This window comes from Pelodiscus sinensis, chromosome 3 (assembly GCF_052426305.1).
Source record: "Pelodiscus sinensis isolate ZL-2025 chromosome 3, ASM5242630v1, whole genome shotgun sequence".
Taxonomy (NCBI): Eukaryota; Metazoa; Chordata; order Testudines; family Trionychidae; genus Pelodiscus; species Pelodiscus sinensis.
Genome location: NC_143054.1, coordinates 112,881,525 through 112,902,952, shown reverse-complemented (window position 1 = coordinate 112,902,952; position 21,428 = coordinate 112,881,525). Strand labels below are relative to the sequence as shown.

The window sequence follows — 21,428 nt, the reverse complement described above, 5'->3', positions numbered from 1 at the left end:
TTCGTTTATGTAGTAACACCCTTAAACAAGCTGGCATCACAACATTCAAAATAATAGATTTTCAAATAATTAATGTAAATGTATTATGTGGACTGTTGCACAATGATTACCTCTTCCTTTCTTATTAACATACTCAACTCTTCCTACATCTGCATGTTCATTTACACTATTTAAACTTCAATTTACTGTGATTCAAGTAATGACATCTGCATGTATACAGAAAATCTGGAACAAAAGAAACCTATGCTTTCTGAAATTAAGTATTAGATTATGAAGAATTAGGCTCAACAAAGCACTCAAAATATACTGTAGGGTTACATCCCATGCTACAGGAAGGATGGATTAGATGATTGCATAGTTCTTTTTCAGCTCTAATTTATATCATCCCTATCTAAGTTCACTGATGCTGACTGAGAACTGATGATTATAGAAGAATTCAGACCTGAAAAAATTTCTCTTAATTCTGATACTAAGTATAGTTTTTAGTTTTATCAAGTATATATTATTTCTGAAATACTTTTTCTCTGAAAGAGTTCAGAAACTAATTCTTTGCTATGATTTTTCTCTTTTTCTGTCTCTTTCATTACATAAATACAATACTGAAAACATGTCAGAAAGATTACTAAATCTGTTTCTCTGTCCTTTGATTTATACAACATGGAAAATAAAGCTTTAAAATGGGATGCTTCTCAGTAAATGATAATTAAATATGCAAATATCTTGACTAAATTTGGACATGTAATTATATGACTAATCACATTTCAGAAAGCTTGAAAATAGCAATGGCATGCTTAAATGGATGGCCAGGCCCCGAACTCACATGGATGCTCTTGTACTCTCATTTCATACAAAATAGTTGTTTCACTATGAAATACTGCCTTCTGAAAATTAAATATTTGTGTGACGGCAATTTGTGTGACAGCTTATATGTGTCATTTTTTTATATATGCAACAAAAGCACTATTTTTTAAAATATAGCTCAGTCTCTCTCAGACTTTAAATCACATTGATATATTGCTGACTTTTAAACAAACGTTATTTTGTTACTCCAGACTGGCTGTGGATGGACCATTTGGTGCTCCAACTACAGATGTTTTCCACTATCAAGTGAGTGTATGCATTGCAGCAGGAATAGGAGTCACTCCATTTGCCTCGATTCTAAAATCCATATGGTTTAAGTGCTGTAATCCTAATACAGAACTGACACTGGAAAAGGTAGGGGGAACATTTGTTTATAATTCCTTCAAAAAGTTTACTGCCTTCACATCCTCTGGAAGTATTTTAATAAGATAATACTTTTCCAGGTTAGATAACCTGTTCCTTCAAGTTGAGGGTAGAAATTGCTTTCGTTTCTATTGAGATGGAGAAACTCTCTCATTTGTCTTCTGCCCAGTGAACCCAATGATTTTTCAGAATGTTCTAAGAAAAACATACTTTTTAACTGATAGCCCAGTGTTAAAGGTCTTACTGGATATTTTTATTATTTTGGCCCTCAATTACCAGTGCAGTGGTTTCTCTTCTCATTGCTGTGTACAGCTGTGACGGAGGCGTTAAAAGTTATTTGCAGATATATTCCTCTTGTTCACATTAGGGCTACGTCTAGACTGGCCCCTATTCCGAAATAGCCATGCTAATTTCCAACTTTGGAATAGGGAAATCCGCGGGATTTAAATAAACATGTCCGCCGCTTTTTTTCCGGCTTGGGGAAAAGCCGGAAAAAAGCGTCTAGACTAGCGCGATCCTCCGGAATGAAGCCCTTTTCCGGAGGATCTCTTATTCCTACTTTCAAGAATAAGAGATCCTCCGGAAAAGGGCTTTATTCCGGAGGATCGCGCCAGTCTAGACGCTTTTTTTTGGTTTTTCCCCAAGCCGGAAAAAAAGCGGCGGACATGTTTATTTAAATCCCGCGGGGGATATTTAAATCCCCCGCGAATTTCCCTATTCCTGAAAGTAGGAAATTACCATGGCTATTTTGGATTAGGGGCCAGTCTCGACGTAGCCTAGCAGTCTAGCTGTGACATGCAGACTAGCAGGACTGATGCAATAGGTCAGCAGCCTGGTGAATCCGGACTGTTGGTAACTGTTCTGGACACTTCTTGATATGAGGATTTTTCAAATTATTTCATTATGATCAGATTGCATCACTAGAATGTTGTCAGAAAAGGAGATGACAAAAATGTCATCTCAACTGACAGTGTATAACTCAGAGAGTGTGGGGAAACTGTGGGCTACAACTTGTAACAAAGACTCACTCCCTGGCCACTGAAAGCCACAGGAAGGTTTTGGGTCCCCACACAGCCACCAACAGTGCATCCTAATGATCAAGTGGGGGCTGGCAGGTTGTCTCCCTGTTGAAACTCAAGCCTTTCTTTCAGCACCCTATCTCGAGTTTGCAGTCCTCCCCTTTAACACTGGGATTTGGGAGACTGGGCCTTCCAACTGTCAAAGCAAAGTCTTTTCCAGCTGGCCTCTCACGTAGGAGAAGGTTCTTATTGTTGTGACCATTTTCCTGGAGTAGCTAGAGAGGCCCCGGCCCACCTGCTCCACCAGCCTTCAATCCAGGGCCCAGTGGTGGGCAGCTCCAATCGGTCCCTTAGTGTGCAAAGTAGCTGCCTTCCCAAACCACTTTCTACCCAGGGCTCCTTCAGCTCCCTGGAAGAAATCACTTCTGTCTAGTCTTTGACATGCATAGTCAGTCACTAGCCTCTACTTTGTGTGTTCTCACAGGTCTGAGTTTTCAGGTGTCAGGTAATGAGCTCCTGGGCAGTATTTCCCCTTCGGAACAGTCATCTGATCCCTTCCACTGCTCCGCCTTCCGGGAGCTGTCCTTCCCTATTTTAAGTCATGCCTGCAGCTTGCGCAGGCTTTACAGGTATGACTGGGCACAGCAGCCAGAGCCCAAAGCTGTTTCTTAGTCCCTTGGTCTTCCATGTGGAGTTGGTGTACCCTCTCACACTCCCATATTGTCATTCTTTGTAAATAATTCCCATCAGCAGTGTATAGGGATTTCTGTCTGTCAGTCTGAAACTAAAGATTATTAAGAGTACAGCTTTGGAGGGCCATTGTTCAATTTGTATTGTCATTGTACTTTCTTTCATGATTTTTTTTCAAACTATACTGACAATGGATTGGGATCTCACCATTCAAATAAATAGTTAACCTTTCACCCATGATATTTAATTCACAGAGGAATAAAAAGATGGAAATGTGTTTTTTAAATTGTCTGCTTCCAACCTCAACATGCACTCTGTTTTTAAAGTCAACTTTTAATAATTCATAGACATTTGAGCTGCATGCAAAAGCAGCTAAACCTGTAACTAACTTCTTCCTTCCCCTCAAACACCTGTCCCTCTCCCCCTTGAGTTGTTTCTTTCACTTCTTCCCTCTTTCTACCTAGCTTCCTCAGGAACTGAATTGCAATGAAAATTATCATAAAATTATCATAACGTTTGGGTGGGAGGAAATGAAGTTAATTAAAAATTTTGCAGTAAAACTAAGGAATTAGATAGAGCTTCCATTCCTGGTGACTAAACAGCAAGGCTGTGTCTACACTGGCATGAATTTCCGGAACTGCTTAAAACGGAATACTATTCCGTTTTCAGTTTTTCCGGAAAAGGAGCGTCTACATTGGCAGGCTGCTTTTCCGGAAAAGCCCTTTTTCCGGAAAAGCGTCTGTGGCCAATGTAGACGCGCTTTTCCGGAAAAGAGCCCCGATCGCCATTTTCGCGATAGGGGCTTTTTTCCGGAAAAGACTACTGGGCTGTCTACACTGGCTCTTTTCCAGAACAGTGTTCCAGAATAAGGACTTATGCCCGAGCGGGAGCAGAAAAGTTTTTCCGGAATAGCGGCTGATTTTGTACAGTAGAGCGTCGTTGCTTTTCCAGAAATTCAAGGGCCAGTGTAGACAGCTTGCAGCTTATTCCAGAAAAGCGGCTGATTTTCCGGAATAAGTGGCCCAGTGTAGACACAGCCCCAAGTGTGTCCCATGCAAAAAGGAGTTAAAACTAACTTTTGGTACGGACCAAAATTGATTCCTTTCAAAAAGTAGCATGTTTGTACATGCAAATCCCTTCTAATCAATCCTGGAGGCTTTTTGTGTTTAACTTGCAGTTTTCAGGAAAACTGTTGTGGTGCTGTAAGCTACACTCAGCAACTACTGGTGACTTTCCCACCTTGCAAAATCAGGCAGATTCTAAATAAAATAGAAGGAACACAACAGAGGTTTTGAACTATCATTTGTTGTAATAATGGTAAAAAATATGGCAACGCCTCATGAGAATAGGGTGAAGAGGAGACAGATGGGGTGAAAGTGGAGAGTGAGACACTTGAAAGAAAGTAGCAGGTATAAACCGTTCCTTCCCCATTCAGAGGGACAAGCTTATGGCCCTTCCATCCATTTTAACTCACTTTCTAATGTAAAAACTTAACAGGGAGTGTTCAGTGTTTCATATTTAGGGTCAAAGCCTGCAATTATATCTCTGGGAAAACCAGTGTAAGTGTCCACCCACAGGGACCTGAATGCAGGTCCCAAGGTGAGTTATTTGATGACAAATTGCTACTGAATGAGCAGCATGGTTTCTGGGAATGTAGGAGGTGGGAAGGGGTCCAAGTAGGCCAGAGCTGAGCAAAATACGGCCTGGGGGCCAGATCCGGCCCACCAAGCCACCAGATCCAGCCCACGGACCATCCTGCCAGAGTCCTTAGGTATGCAGCTGCACAGGTTAAAGCTTAGTCTGTGTGTCTCTCTGATCTTTGGGGAGGGGGAAGTTTCATGAGATCTCCCCGCCCCCCAGCCCAATCCTTGGCTCCTATTGGCCAGAAACAACCACCCAATAGAAATTGACCCCAGCTAATCTCTCAGGTCCTGGTAACAACAAGCCAAAAGGAGCTGAGGGATTGGCCTGGGGGATGGGAGCAGCGCAAGACTCTTCCTCCTCCCAGAGCTTAGAGCCATGTGGAGGGAGCAGCTTTCAGTTTTAAGTGATCTGGGGCTGCAGCAGGCTTAGGTAAGCGCCTCCCAGCCAGAGTCTGCCTCTCCCACGTCATCATCCAAACCCTCTGCACCTCCCTCCCTCTGGTCACAACTACCTCCCAGACTCTGTACCCCCTCTTGCATCCCTCCCCCAGGCCAGAATCCTCTCCTGCATCCAAACGCCCTCCCAGACCGTGCACCCCAGTCCTCTGACCCAGGTCACATCCAAATCCTCTGCAGTTTGCTACCCCTTTTCCCCTTCTCCCAAGTCACAATTCCCTCCCAGATTTTGCAAACCCTCCTACTATCCTTCCCCCAGGCAAGAATCCTCTCCTGCACATAAACCCCCTCCCTGACCCTACACCCCAATCTCCTGACCCAGGACACAACCCCCTCCTTTGCCCAAACTTCCTCGCAGACCTCACACCATTTCCTGCACCCCAGCCCCTTACCCCACATGCATCCTTCTGCACCCAACCTCCACTCTAGACCCCACAACTCCTCCACAGCAAAGTGTGGCCCTTGACCTCTTTCCAAAATCTTGGAGTGGCCTCCCACCAAAAATTATTGCCCACCCCTGAAGAAGACTGTCAATACACCATGCTTTAATAGCAGTAAGTCACTTTTTAGGTATGTACTAGACAATGTGATAGCCTTTTGGGATGTATTAAGGCATAAGATTAAAGGAACCTAACTCTACCCCCATTGACCCATTAATATACACTCTCAATGGCTTTTTTGCATTAAGTCTCACAGGACTTCTGTGAGAAACAGGAGTACAGGTTGGATCTCCCTGGTCCGGCACCCTTGGGACCTGACCACTCCCGGATGAGGGATTTTGCAGAACCAGGGGAAGTCATTTCTAGCCCTTTTGTTACTGGCCCCACCAGCTGTGGCTGGCCACTGGCCTCTCAGCTGGCTCCCCGCTCTGCTGCCAGCCTTACTGCCATGCCGTTTCTCCCTCCTCTTTCCCTGCTAAACTGGGCAGTCCATCTCCCCGTGTGTTAGGCTCCTGGTCCCGCTGGGCAGCTCCACTGCTGTGCACCGGGCTACAGCCCCGCTGGGCAACTTAATTGACATTCACTGAGCTCCCAGCCCCGCCAGGCAGCAGTGCTGCTGTGAGCCAGGCTATGGCCCCGCTAGGCATCCTCCTGGGGCTCAGTGGACTCCTGGTTCCGCCTGGAAGCCCAGCTGGATTGCCCAGCTGCCAGCCCTCCACCGGGACTCTCAAGTTCGGGAACATCCATGGTTCTTCTGGACTACAGATGTTCCCAGACCAGAGAGTTCTGGTTTGCAGAGGTTCAACCTATACTATTATTTCTACTTTACACGTAACTTTTCCGTGTCATGGTTTCCTCATTAGTACAATGGGAATAATGATACATATTTCTCAGAGGTGTTGTGAGCCTAAATTCAATAATTTTGGAAAAACATATTGAGATCTGGCTGGAAGGGGCAATGGAAGTTCAAACTATTATTAGAATTTTTTATCAGTCATGTTAGTGAGAGTGACTTAATCTCAGAATAACTCTTTTTTCCCCTTGGCTAAAAAGCTTCCATTTGTGACATAATTACACATAATTTGAGGTAGATAGCATTCTCCTTATATAGTGATGAGTACCATAGAAATATCTACTAAGGAAATAAATAAGAGGATTTTTCTTTTTTTGAACAACTTTGTTTTGATTTGAGTACAGCTTTCATTTATATTACTGAACTAAGATTTCTTAGTGTTGCCCACATATAGTTGAGATACAAATATTCATAGTTTGCATAATGTAGACAGCTGTATAATTTGAAAAACACAGCAAATCAGAAGCTGTAGAGTATAATTTTCCTATTCTTTTTTTGAGGATTTGCATGGGTCATTCCAGTATTCATTGCTGAAGTGTTACCACTCACTTTAGTTATGCAAAGGCTGGTTTCTTCTTTATAGCACTAGCCTTAATTTCAGAAATTTGTGGTTGTAATTTATGAAATTCCATTGGTTAACCCAGATTCTAACTGTGACAAACAGCTGTATCCTTCTGTTCCCTGTTTAAGATTCACCTAATCAGGCCACAAGCTTTCCAGCAAAATACAGTTATTTGGAAATATTGAAAGACTGCAGAGCTTATATTGTCAAATGTAACCTTGTGTCAAAGTTGCTTTTTGGAAACATCTTTTATGTCTATAAGAGCAAATGCTAAAATTCTTGACAGTCTTCTTAGTGCCCCTACGCAGGACCCTCACCTTTTGAGTGTGGAGAACAGAGATAACTACAGGTTGAACCTCCTAAATCCAGCACTCTCTGCTTCGACAACATCCGAGGTCTGGTAGGATCAGGTCCCGAGGGTGCCGGATCAGGGAGGTCCAATCTGTACAGTACTAGACTACTCCCTGTAACCCAAAGGGGTGACATTACTTAGGTGGTGGGCTCCTTCCCAGCAACGCAGAAGCAGATGTGGGATAGCCCACATCCTAAACATTTGAGAACAGCATTAAGAGCAAATGAACATTTTTCCTTTGCTCCCCCTCCGTCATTCTTACCATGTCACCTGCATACAAGCTGAATTTGTTGTTCCACTTCCTTCGCCTGTACTCTCAGATGTGGGAGGGGAGGGAATGTTCATCAAGGAGTAGTTATTAATGACTTGCACTATGCCGAAAGCTGCTTTATGGAGTATATGCATGCACCTTATATGAGAGACAGAGCAGAACTCCCTGCTCTTGCTTACTATGCCAAGTGTAAGGCACAGGAAAATGAATGATAAATATGTGAGGCTGAAGAGGGTGTGGAGTATAGGTGCATTATTAAAATAAGAGACTACTCAAAATCCTACCTTACAGATCTGATTAATAGTAATACTGCATCTAACTCAATCTGCAGAAAGAGCACTTTGAAAATTTAAGGCCGTTTACTTGTGCAAGCCATCAAGTTGATGAATGTGAGGTAGGTGGGGATTAGTGAAACATAAATCTAATGAGAGGCTGGGGTTTTTTTTTATTCGAGGAGCCTAAATAATAGCATAGGCAGTTAATACTGAGAGCCCTACAATAAAAATACAAATATACCATTCCTGGATAATTTCATTCTGCAGTATTAATGAGGGTGAATTTTACTCTATTTTCATTGTATTTGAGTCATATATATAATATGTTGTGAAGTGCCCAGAGGAGTTCAGTGGATACAAAGAATGGCTCTTTATAAATAATATTTACCATTATTACTTTTCTTTTACTAGGCCACTGTGTGTCTCATAGCCTCATTTTTTCAAGGGCCAACTTTCCTCACCAGCTTCTCTCTCCTTCTTTCTCAGGACTCCATTTGTGGAAACATATTCATTGTGAAGAGAAATTGTGTTAATTAATTACAAACATTTCTCATTTATAACAAATTACAATTTTAATAAATGCATTCGCACAGCTTCAGTGGACCTACAGCAGAAATTAATTTGGCTCAGTATACTGGGTTTGGGAAATTAGGTCCTCTCCCCTTTTTTCCCCTCTCATCTGCACTAGCCATACTTTTTAGTAAGGTGAGTTGTTGAAAAGGAGTGAGTCATTAGATGATAAACTAGAAAGTGTGGGGACAGTTTCTCAGGTGAAGTCACAATAGCTATGATAAAGTACATAGTGATGTTTTTCAGTGGTCTGATTTTCAGAGGCACTGGGTGCTTTTAGCAACTGCTGACTTCAAAATTCTCAAACAAAAACTTTGTAAAGAGAGGCATAAGCATGTAAATATTGAACATAGTGATTAACTTAATACTAAACTGTTGTTAATTACCAAAAGGAAATGTTATACTGCCAGGAGGCCTGATTTACATCATATTTACACACCAGTGTAAGTCATAGCAACTCCATGGAAAGCAATGGGATTATATTCATGTAAAAACAGCTGTAATAATAAAAAAATTAGGTCTCAGATATTTAGAGTTAAGGTTTTGCAAATAACCATAATCCAGACCCTATATCTTAGATTGTATACTCTTTGGGCTCGTCTACACTGGCCCCTTTTCCGGAAGGGGCATGTAAATTTCACCTATCGTAGTAGGGAAATCCGCGGGGGATTTAAATATCCCCCGCGGCATTTAAATAAAAATGTCCGCCGCTTTTTTCCGGCTTTTAAAAAAGCCGGAAAAGAGCGTCTACACTGGCCCCGATCCTCCGGAAAAAGCGCCCTTTTCCGGAGGCTCTTATTCCTTTCAAGTAGGAATAAGAGTCTCCGGAAAAGGGCGCTTTTTCCGGAGGATCGGGGCCAGTGTAGACGCTCTTTTCCGGCTTTTTTAAAAGCCGGAAAAAAGCGGCGGACATTTTTATTTAAATGCCGCGGGGGATATTTAAATCCCCCGCGGATTTCCCTACTACGATAGGTGAAATTTACATGCCCCTTCCGGAAAAGGGGCCAGTGTAGACGTAGCCTTTGAGAGAGATAACTGGCTTCTGATGGATTAGTAAAGTGTCTAGTATACTTAGAGAGATTATACAAATAATTACATTCAAAGAACATTTTGAAGGTTGCAAGGCTGCCAATACCTAGCACCTCATCCAATCTCAAGCTCCTCCAACCTTCAATGGCTCTGAATCCCACTTCCTCTTATCTTTTCATCCAATGTCCTTATTATTCCACCACCAGACAGTAGGTTTGCAATCCCCTTCCTCTGCCATGCATTTCTCTCATTTGTTCCCAATCTCAATCACCTTCCCAAGACAACCTCAGCCTCTCCTTCCCTGCCTCCCAGTCTTGCTCTCTTTGCCCAGCTAGTTCTAGTCTCACTACCTTTTTGTCCCAGACACCTATATACCCTGCACCTGGTCCAGTTTTTGTTTCTTTTGCATTTGAATCAGACAGCTTCTGTGCTGTCTAGGTTTTATTAAGAGGGCAAGTGAGAGCAAAGCACCTTTCTCTCAGCTCCAGTGCGTGGCCTTAGCCCAGTCTGCAGCAGATGGGCATGGCAATTACAGGGGAAAGTCCAGTTTCGCTCCTGTACCTCTTGCCTGGAGCATACTCAGTTATTCTGTGAGAATGATGCATGCATAGTCTAGTCATATGTAGAAACTGTGAGGGGATAGCACATACTAAGTTTCTCTGTGAAAGCAGTGCATGTGTACTCCTGACACACAGAATTGCTGTGAGGGTCTAGAGCATGCTCAATTGCTTTGTGGGGATGGCACATGCACAGCCTGGTTGCATGTAGCTGCTGTATGGGACACAAACAATCATTCTGTAGAGAAGGCACATGACATGCTCAATCTGTTCATCTGTGGGAGTTATCAGAGGCTGGCATCTTTTGGATTTCAGCTGTTAAAATTATAGTGATGCTCTACTCGGTGTTTTCAAAATCTCAGTGATTTTTTTCATAGGCTTATAACTTGGACAAATTTAGGCAGATTGTCACAGGATGACAAAATGTACCTTCCTGACACAAAAGCCACTCACTTGCCAAATTTCAAATCTCTGTTCTGTAACTTGAGGGCACTGTAGCATTACAAAGAATAGTTCTCACAAAATTTTTAACAAGGCAAAACGTATTTTTCCTCTAGTCTCAGATTAGGATTTTTTAAAAAAATCATTCTAAGGCAAACACACAGCAATGAAAATTTCAGTCCAAATGGTAAAGTTTTGCAACATTATAAGTAACTGAAAACAAAATATTATAATGGGACTTTCTGACAACCTTAATCGTAAGTGGCACTATCACCTCCACTTATAACAAATGGAGACCCATAATGAATTTAATTAAGAGTTCTGTCTAGGAGTATAGATGTTTAATGCTGAACTCAACACAGTATAGGCAACCTTAAGACCAAAAGGAGATAGTGGACTAGTTCACAAGCTTTTCACGGTGATGGACATGGTGTAAGAATCTCAACAAAATACTGTAGAATACCTTTCTTAGCAGATGAATGAAATTGAGTGTTGTGATATTCTCTTACTCCCAATTTGATCATATCATGAAGTCACTTCAGAGGCTATGTCTATATTACAATGAACTATCAGAAAAAGGTACGCAAATTGCGCTCTGCAATTTGCATACCTTTTTCCAATAGTTTTTTCAGAAGAGGCTTTTCCGAAATTTGGCCAGTCTACACTGGTCCAAATTTCGGAAAAGCCTCCTCTTTCAGAAGAGCCCTTCTTCCTCATGTGAGGAGGAGGACAGGGCTTCCAAAAGAGCGTGTCTGCTCTTCCGCAAAAAAAAAGCAGAAGAGCAGACATGTTCCCTGGATGCGGCGGAGTTTGTATCCCAGAAAAACTCCGTCGTGTAGACATAGCCAGAGTTTCATAGGAGTTTCAGTCTCTATTTTAAAAAAATGCAGAGTTAAGTTTTGTAAACCAGTGTTGAGATGCATTGACAGACTTAAATGGCTGCATATTGCCTGTTTGGATTAATACTTTAATAATTAAATTCACTCAGATTTTTGAAGAAGAAGATAAATGTGTTTTTAAACCATAAAGAAACTCTACAATGTCAAAAATAGATGGGATCATGTTTAAATTTCCATTGGAGTACAGTAGCATGCTATAAGTTTAACCACTTATCTCAACATAAATAATTTAAGAGCTTTATACAAAGCTTGTTGAAAGCTTGTGCCTCGTTGAATCTCCTTTCTTTTACCTGACAGGTTTATTTCTATTGGACTTGCCGAGATCCATCTGCCTTTGAGTGGTTTGCTGATCTCCTAGTCTTGCTGGAAACACAAATGGCTGAGAAAGGGAAACCCCATTTTCTAAGTTATCATATATTTCTTACTAGCTGGGATGAAAGTCAGGTATTAATGAAATGTATTTGAGTTAACATACCTTACTTTTCCAGTATGGCAGCATGTCACCAGCATATTATCTACTTAATACTTGAAACGTTTAAAAGCTTCTAAGTAAATTAGAAATCTAAGACCTGTTTGCAAAAGTGATTTAGGCCTAGATCCTCAAAGGCACGTAAATACCTTTCAGGAGTGGGGCCTTAGGAATTTAAGTCTCACTGAAAGTCACTATAACTTAGATGCTTATGTGCCTAAATCATCTTTAAAAATGGAATTTAGGTTTCTAAGACACTTCGGCATTTTTGAAAATGCTACCCTTCCCCTGCCATCTTTTTAGGTTCCAAAGTGCTACCCTCTCATGATAATTATGTCCTTCTCCCACCTGAATAATGTATATGTCCACTTTTTATTCAGAGAGAGAATTATCACTTTACAGCTTACTCGGTATATACAGTGTTGATTCCAAAATGACTGATTGTTTTGCTGTAAATGTTGCTTTAGGCTACTTATATAGCTCTACATGATGACGAAAAGATGGATGTAATTACTGGTCTGAGACAAAAGACTTTCTATGGAAGGCCGAACTGGGACTCTGAGTTCAGGCAAATAGCAGAAAATCATCCTAGGTAAGGCAGGTTAACTTCTAGCCTTATTATGTAACTCTTTCTCAACATAAACAGCAGGAGGGCAAATCTTTTGAAATGACCCTTTTAAAATAATTTAGTTTTTTGCCTGTGGAAAGAAGATTTATATTTAATGAAGCTTTTAATGAAGAAATCTCAGAAAGAGAATGCCAATAAAATCTAATTTTTGGATAAGAAAATCTAATATTTATAAGTATTTCAATATCCTGGCCTTTGCCAGATATAATTGAAACACACAATCCAATTACTGTTCTGCACAAAGGACAAAGTAACATTAATTTCCCTTGAAGATGGTTATTAAAGAGATAAACTGTGATTTTTTTTTTCTTATGATGTCAAGGATATGTTTGTTCTCCCAACATATTTGGCTACTTTTGCAAGGCTGTGCTGTTCTGTTATTAGTTCATCTCTGCTGGCAAAGACAGTTCATTTGAACTTGGTGAATTTTCTAGTGGTATAATAAAAGGTTCTTTGTTCCTGGAAGCCTTTGAAGAAAGAATCTGAAATATTTTTGTGTTCAATGTTAGAAAATTCTGGACTCTTTCTTTGTGATTCTTTTCCATTTCCGAATATTCATCTGTTAATGCAGGCCAAAGGCCTGTGGAGGAGAAAGGGTTGAGAAAGGAAAAGGAAAAAAATCTTTGTGAATGAAAAACTAAAATCCTAGAAGTGGAAGAGAAGCTACAAAAACATCATAAAAATGCAAAAATAATAGTAATAGAGAAACCAGTTGATAGAAGTAAAAATGAAAACAAATCAAGAAATAAGGAAAAATAGGCAAATGGCTGACTGTAAAAAATATAATTTTTCTTTTGTATTGTTTTTAAAATATTGCTACTATCTAATCATATCTTTAGCATTTAGCCTTATAGTCAAATTTAACTTGCAGTCTAAGCTTTATTATTTGTTAATTTTCAAAACGTAGTTGTAAAGTGAAAAAACTTCAAAAAAGGGCATTTTCTGTGCCGCTTTTCATGCAGAATGTAGACGATAATGAAGAGAAGTCCTGAATGCAATGATACTTTCTTAAAAATCCAGCACTGAAGTTTTGAGAACCTGAATTTGGGTCATAATAGGCCTATCAGTCTGATACTGATCCAAAGCAAGATAATGGAGTGGCAGATACAGGACACAATTAAAGAATTAAAGGAGGGATTTATAATTAATGCCAGTTAACGTGGGTTTTTGAAAAACAGATTTGGTCAAAGTACTCTGATTTTTTTTTTTTGAGATTACAAGTGTGGTTGATAAAATTAATATTATTAATATAATAGACTCTATAAGACATTTGACTTGGTATTGTACAACATTTGGATTAAAAAAACTAGAATTATATAAAATTAACTGTACACATTAAATGGATTGAAAGCTGCCTAACTGATAGGTCTCAAAATGTAATTGTAAATGGGGAAACATCATCAACCAGGTGTTTCTAACGGGGCCCCACAGGGATCAGTTTTTGTCCCTATGCTATTTATCAATGAAAGATCATCACTGATAAATATGCAGAGAAAAAAATCGAGGGAACGGTAAGTAATGATAACAGGTCATGGGAGCACAGCGATGTGGCTCGCTTGGTAAACTGGGAGCAAACAAATAATATGACTAACTATAAATATATAAAAGCTTCAGAGGGATAGCCGAGTTAGTCTGTAAGTCTACACTCGTAGCCTATTTCGGAATAGGGCTGCAAATGTAGGCATTCGGAATTGCAAATCAAGCCTGGGATTTAAATATCCCACACTTGATTTGCATCTTCCCGGCCAGGTGCCATTTTTTAAATTTACAAGCCTGGAATAACTGCCCGCGGCGTATACACGCAGCAGTGAAACGGGCGTTCGAAATAAAGCCCTATTTCGAACTACCTGTTATTCCTCCTGCAAGACCAGTGCCACGCACACCGAGTCCAAAGTTGGTGCCATCACCATCAGCACTGATGCCACCTCTATTGGCACCGCACTCCCCGGCACTGCACGAACCGGCTCCTAGCTGTCATTGCCCTGCTGCGCACATGCAAGAATATAATCCACCAGTGCCACATAAGGAACTGAGCTCTAGTCCCTGTATGCCTATTCTTTCAGGTGCCACTCCTGATCCCCCTTTCTCAGTTCGGGGCTCTCCTCCCACACTACAGTTGCCAGTACTGTCCCACTATAGTGACTACAAAGGTGATAATCGGAGCATATTTTCATCCCAGCACTCTTATCCAACCAGAGTGCATTCACTCTATGATAGTCTCCAGCCATGCTATTCTCTCCATCCTCCGTGGTATTCTCACTGGTCCTGTCACCCACATCATCTACCTCACTGGTCTCCATACCAGCCAACAGGTGTTCATCCTCATACTTCTCCCTCCCAAACTACAGACATGGACACAGAGGAGGGACAGATCATCGACGACCCTGACATCCCCAACCTGATGTGTCGCCAGCTAATAAATCCTCCTCATCACCAGATGAGGCAGTTATCCCCGATGATCTGTCACCAATGGATGACCTGAAGCAATTCCAGGACTTGTTCAAAAGGGTTGCTGCCATCCAGGAGGACGTTTTATCACAGGTGATGGATAAACAACATAAACTTTTGAAAAACCTTCGTCCTTCCGCTAAGTCAAGAATCGCACTACCCCTAGATGAGGCAATTCTAGAATCAGCAGATGAGGTCTGGTAAACACCAGCCACAACTCCACCAACCAACAAGAGAGCAGACAAGAAATATTTCATCCGCTCTACAAGCAGCAGTGGTCTCAGAAGAGCTCCAGACTAAAGTGGAGGATCTGCCATTTGACAAAGTTAAGCCCTTTGAGGAGAAAACGGATGAAGTCCTTCTCTCCAGCAAGAACAGTTTATGCGTTTTAGGGATGTATACACCCCCATATTGAAAGAGACAGTATGCTCCCTACCAGAGACATAGAGACTTCACATTTGGCAGGCAACAACATTAAAGGCCATTCGACAACAATTGCTCCAGGCCAAGAAACCAGCACAGACGCACCAATGACACTCGCTCATCCAGCCATCAAGCCTCTAAGCAGAAGGTTTGAGGCTTTAGTCGAGGGCCTGCATGACCTCTCCACTTCACCAGTGACTTTCCAACATGCCATATTCTGTCACCATTTGCGCACTTTTTACAACCAGTGGGCAGCAATTGCTGCGGACCACTGGGTCCTAGAGATAGTGAAGTGCAGATACTCCATTACTCCAACCTCCCCATCCTCCCTGTCCCTCTTCAGGGATCCTCTCACGAAATGCTGCTCCGTCAAGAGACATACCAGCTCCTATATATAGGAGCTATAGAGAGGGTACCTGAGCAATATCAAAGTAGGGGATTTTACTCAAATTACTTTCTCATGGAGAAAAGAACAGGTGGCTGGAGACCCATCTTCGACCTCTGCCATCTAAACAAATACCTCCATAAACAGCTTTTCAAGATCGTCATACTCATGGCAATTATCCCTGCACTGTTCGAGGGAGACTGGTTTGCAGCCCTCAGCCTCTAAGATGCGTATTTTTATATACATCTGACGTACAGACACTTCCTCCAATTTACAGTGGCTTCAGATCATTTCCAGTACAGAGTTCTGCCTTTTGGGCTTTCGTCTGCCTCCAGTGTCTCCTCCAAGACCCTGGCTGTAGCAGCAGCATACCTTTGTTGCCAAGGCATCATGATATACCTAGATGATTGCCTCATTCGAGGCTGTTCAGAGCAGGCCACAAGAGACATGCTTTTCTTCACCAATGGGTTCTTTGAATCTTTTGGCCTCGTTATCAACAAACAGAAGTCTACCCTCTGCCCAACACAATCCCTAAAATTCATAGAAGCATGTCTCGAGTCTACCACGACACACGTGCACCTGCCAAATCAATGTTTCGATGCAATAAAAAGCCTGGTTTCAACCATGACATTGAGCCTCACAATCCCAGTACTTATCTGACTTTGACTTATGGGACACATTGCCACCAGAACATATGTCATCCACCACATGCATCTACACTTCCAATGCCTTCAAAACTGGCTTGCCTCCCTCTATGCCCTATCCAAACACTGGGTGCACAGACATGTCCCAGTTCTCATAAGTATCCTTTCAGCGTCATGATGGTGGACTGATCCAGGGAACCTCCTTGCTAGTTTATCAGGCACAACCATCCAGCCAAATTACCACAGATGCATTCCTCCTTGGCTGGAGCACCCATTTTCAGCATCCCTTCATTCAGGGCAAATGATCTGCCCACAAATCCAGGCTCCGGTCAATCTCCTGGTGCTCTGAGCTGTGCACAACACCTGCAGTCACTTCTGCCATCACATTCAGGGTTTACCGTCTGCATCCTTACAGACAATGTCACTATGATGTTTTACATGAATCGACATGGAGGTACATATTCCCGCCCTCTGTGTGGAGGAGGTATGCCTGTGGAACTGGTATATCCACAACAATATCACCATCATGGCATCTTCCTGGAGTCAAGAATGTTATTGTGGATACACTCAGCTGCAAGTTTGCAATAGAGTACGAGTGGGAAATCCATACCAGGGTCTTGCACGGTGTCTTCTACTCATGGGGTTGGACATTGATAGACCTTTTTGTGCCATGCCACAATACCAAGTGCCCTCTATTGCTCCAGGGTGGGCATAGGATCCAGATCGTTAGCAGATGCTTTTCTTATCCCATGGAATATTCACCTTTTCTATGCCTTTCCTCCCATTCTACTCATCCTCAGAGTTCTCCACGAGATAGAGTCAGACAAGGCCCTAGTCATTCTCACAGCCTGGGTGTGGGCAGATCTGGTTTCCCTATCTCTATCAGATGTCTTTCCGACCCCCCCTATCAGCTTCTGACCCACCCAGACCTCCTTTCGCAGAACAGAGGCACCCTTCACCAGCCACAGCCACAGCCACTATATCTGATGGCGTGGCTCCTCTCTGGTTCTCAGAGGCAGAACAGAAGTGTTCACAAGTAAGAAACATCCTACTCCACAGGAGACATCAGACCACTCGCAAAACTTACTTCCATAAGTGGAGGTGGTTTACGGCCTGATGTAAGAGAAACGATATCCACCTCTCATATACACCTCTCCACATGATCCTCAACTACATTATCTTTCTGCAATAACAAGGTTTATCAGTTTCATCACTCAGGGTGCATCTAGCTGCGTTTGCAGCATTTCACCCTACAATTGACAGTTTCTCTATATTTGCTCATCCGATTTTTAAGAGATTCCTCAAAGGGCTACATAATCTTAATCCACTATGTAGACCTATTTCTCCCATGTGGGATCTAGAATTAGTTCTCTATGCATTTTACAGACTACCATTTGAGCCAATGGCCAAATGCTCACTCTACCTGCTAACAATAGAGATGATGTTTCTAACAGCCATCAAATCAACAAGGCAAATTAGTGAGATTGCTGCTCTCACAGCATTCTCTCCCTACACTGGATTCCACAAATACAAGGTGGTTCTACTCCCCCACTCTTCATTCCTACATAAAGTTTGTTCCAATTTCCACATCAATGAGCCTATTGTCCTTTCAGCCTTCAGCCCAAAACCTCACACTTCTCTAGAAGAGACTATTCTACACACTCTGGATATCTGAAGGGCATTATCATTCTATATCGACTGTACTCGACCCTTCCATAAATCACAGAGCCTGTTCATTTCATTGGTTGAGCATTCCAGGGGAATGCCTCTCACATCAGAGCGGGTCTCAAAACTGGTGACATCCTGTATCATCCAGTGTTACTCCCTCCAAGGTACACCTCTTCCTATGCTCCCTAAGGTGCACTCCACTCAAGCAATGGCAACATCAGCAGCCTTCCTGAAGGGAGTTCTGCTCAAGGATATTTGCCATGCCGCTACCTGCTCCTCTAACCACACTTTCAGGAGGCACTATGCAATTTCCACACAAATGGAAATGAACTCTGTGGCAGCCAGTGGAGTCCTTTCATCTGAATAAAAAAACCTTACTGAAGCCCATCTTCCATCTTTAGGGTACAGCTAGGTAATCGCCAACTGTTGAGCACCTACAGGGACATCACTTGAAAAAGAAAAGGAAGTTACTCACCTTGTGCAATAACAACAGTTCTTTGAAATGAGTGCTCCACTACCCACCCTCCTCCCCTCTTTTTCAGTTTGACATTCATGTAAGAGGGCATTCACAAAGAAACTGAGGGGTGTCTGGCCAGGTGCGCAAACTCCAAGGGCGTGAACTCTTGCACATACATGGCCCAACTAGATACTGCTAGAAAAAATCCCTGATCTGTGGCATGGGATGAGCCCGACGCCAACAGTGAAGGACTCACAGGTACACAAATGTCAAAGAACTGTCTTTACTGCACAAGGTAACTTCCTTTTTTTGTGGTAAAATTCACTTGAACCGCATTCACACATTCCTTTGAGAAAGTTTATTGGGAGTAATCATCAGTTGCACCTCATTGCTGCAAATTTAGCTTTCTGTTCTAATGGTGGCAAGGAGTCCTGTGGCACCTTATAGACTAACCGAAGTGTTGGAGCATAAGCTTTCGTGGGCAAAGACCCACTTCGTCAGATGCATGGGGTCTTTGCCCACGAAAGCTTATGCTCCAACACTTCAGTTAGTCTGAATCTGCAAAAGCGGCAAGGAGTCCTGTGGCACCTTATAAACTAACACAGCTACCCCTCTGATACTTGTTCTAATGGTGTAAATTCCAAAAATTCACTGCAGTAGATGCACCGCTAATCATAGAATACTAGAACTTGAAGGGACCTTGAGAGGTCATCAAGTCCAGTCCCCTGGCCTCATGGCAGGACCAAGCACCACCTATATCTTCCCTGATAGATGTCTATCCAACCTGCTCTTAAATGTCTACAGTGATGGCGATTCTTCAATCTCCTTAGGTAATTTATTCCAGTGTTTAACTACCCTGATGGTTAGGAATTTTTTATTAATGTCCAACCTAAACCTCCTTTGCTGCAGTTTAAGCCCATTGATTCTTGTCCTATCATCAGAGGCCAAGGAGAACAACTTTTCTCCCTTGTTCTTATAACTCTCTTTTAGATACTTGAAAACTGCCGTTATGTTCCCTCTCAGTCTTCTCTTTTCTAAACTAAACAAGCCCTATTCTTTCAATCTTCTCTTATATGTCATGTTTTCTAGACTTTAATCATTTTTGTTGTTCTTCTCAAAACCTTCTCCAGTTTCTTCACGTCTTTCTTGAAACATGGTGCCAGAACTGGACACCCCCAACTGAGGCCTAATCAGTGCAGAGTAGAGTGGAAGAATGACTATTTGTGTTTTGCTCACAACATTCCTGTTAATGCATCCCAGAATCATGTTTGCTTTTTTGTTTGTTTTTTAATTATTTTATTTTATTTGCAACAGTGTCACTCTGTTGCCTCATATTTAGCCTATGGTCCACTATTATCCCTAGATCCCTTTCTGCAGTACTCCTTCCTAGACGGTCACTTCCCATTCTGAATGTGTAAATTAATTGTTCCTTCCCAAGTGGAGTACTTTGCATTTGTTCTTATTAAACTTCATCCTATTTACCTCAGACCATTTCTCCAGATTGTCCAGATCATTTTGAATTATGACACTGTCCTCCAAAGCACTTGCAGCTTGGTATCATCTGCAAACTTAATAAGCATACTGTCTATGCCAATATCTAAATCATTGATGAAGATATTGAACAGAACTGACCCCTGCAGAATCCCACTTGTTATGCCCTTCCCACATGACTGAGAATCATTCTACTGTGCAGAAATTAGCCATTTTTCTGTTGTCTGCCTAGATATTTGCCAACTTGGGCATGGAATTATTCTTCTGTGAGGACTACTTACATGTCAAGTTGCAAATTTCAGACACTTTTAAATTGTCTCTGGGCACAGATGTGTAATTTTTCCCATCTTCATAAAACTTAAAAATAACTGCAGGGATTTTGTGCACTTATACAAAATTATCTCCACTTAGAGACAAAGAATGAAAAATTTCAGTCCACGGAGTAGATGATTTTTTGTGTGTAAAACTATGGCATTGTGAAAATAGAGAGTTATCATTAAAAAATTTTTAATGAACATGGGAAAACTTTTAAAATCTATTTGTGAAAAGGCCACTTTAGAAGATTTGGAAATCCTGTGGGTTTTTTTTCCCAAAGATGTGGTTTATTCATTTTGTTCTGTTATCTTTTTGCTACTGCTACAGCAACAGCATTGGTGTATTCTTCTGTGGACCCAAAGTTCTCTCCAAGATCCTTCAAAAGAAGTGCAACTTGTATTCATCAGCTGATCCAAGGAGTGTTCAGTTTCACTATAACAAAGAAAGTTTCTAAACAATATTTTTGAAATGTTAAAATCAATGTCATTATGCTGTATATTTTTAGGTATCTGAATATAGTTGAGGATCTGGGCTCAAGTATCTTTATAAACAAGGGTTTTAAAAAAAAATTTAAAAGTACAAACATGAATCACACTACCCCCCAGAATTCACAGAGGTTAGTAGAAGATGCAGCTCTGCAGTATATTAAAAAAAAACAAAAATTTATTAAATTTGTACAGAGATATAGAACACAGTTCATAAGGATCACATAATGTAATTATTCATCCATGCAATCAAACCATGAAGTAGAAAACATTCCAAGTGTGTCAGGAGTTGAATAAGACAAATGACAAAATTATATAGGTACAAAATACATGGAAGAATATTCACTAGAGAAGACAAAACTGTACAGACAGACAAACAAACACATAAGGATAAAAATTACATCTCAGGACTAAAGGAATATTTTATAAATTTCCTGTTTGGGGATGGCGTTTGTATGAACTTAGCTGGCGCTACAAGATATAGTTGTATTGTTATTGAGTTGAAGACGATGCATCTTTATTTGAAAATTGTGCTAGTTTTCTGAAATGTCTGCCTATGTGAAATGATTAATGTGATGCATACAGTGTAGCAGTAAAGTGAGTGAAGAATTAGAGTCTCTGGCAGTTCACCTAGAGGCATTTATCTTTTATTTTTTCCCTGGTGCCAGAGATGAGCCTCGGGGTAAGCTGAAACTTTTTTTTTTTTTTAATATAAATTAAGCTTCTTTTTTTGT

At 41.4% G+C, this 21,428-nt stretch overlaps 1 protein-coding gene across 3 annotated transcripts in view; it reads left to right on the top strand.

The window, feature by feature from the left end:
- NOX3 (NADPH oxidase 3) overlaps positions 1-21,357 on the top strand; it is a 225,091-nt gene extending 203,734 nt beyond the window's left edge. For 2 of the 3 annotated variants that reach the window (XM_089777299.1, XM_006114980.5), the window contains 4 exons: positions 1,053-1,215; positions 11,579-11,725; positions 12,218-12,342; positions 20,537-21,357. In XM_089777299.1, coding sequence (XP_089633425.1) covers positions 1,053-1,215; positions 11,579-11,725; positions 12,218-12,342; positions 20,537-20,663 — 562 coding nt within the window. In that variant the 3' untranslated portion in view covers positions 20,664-21,357. The remainder of the gene's footprint in view (positions 1-1,052; positions 1,216-11,578; positions 11,726-12,217; positions 12,343-20,536) is intronic. The other variant, XM_089777298.1, reaches the window with a different exon arrangement.
- The last annotated feature ends 71 nt before the right edge of the window (positions 21,358-21,428 follow it).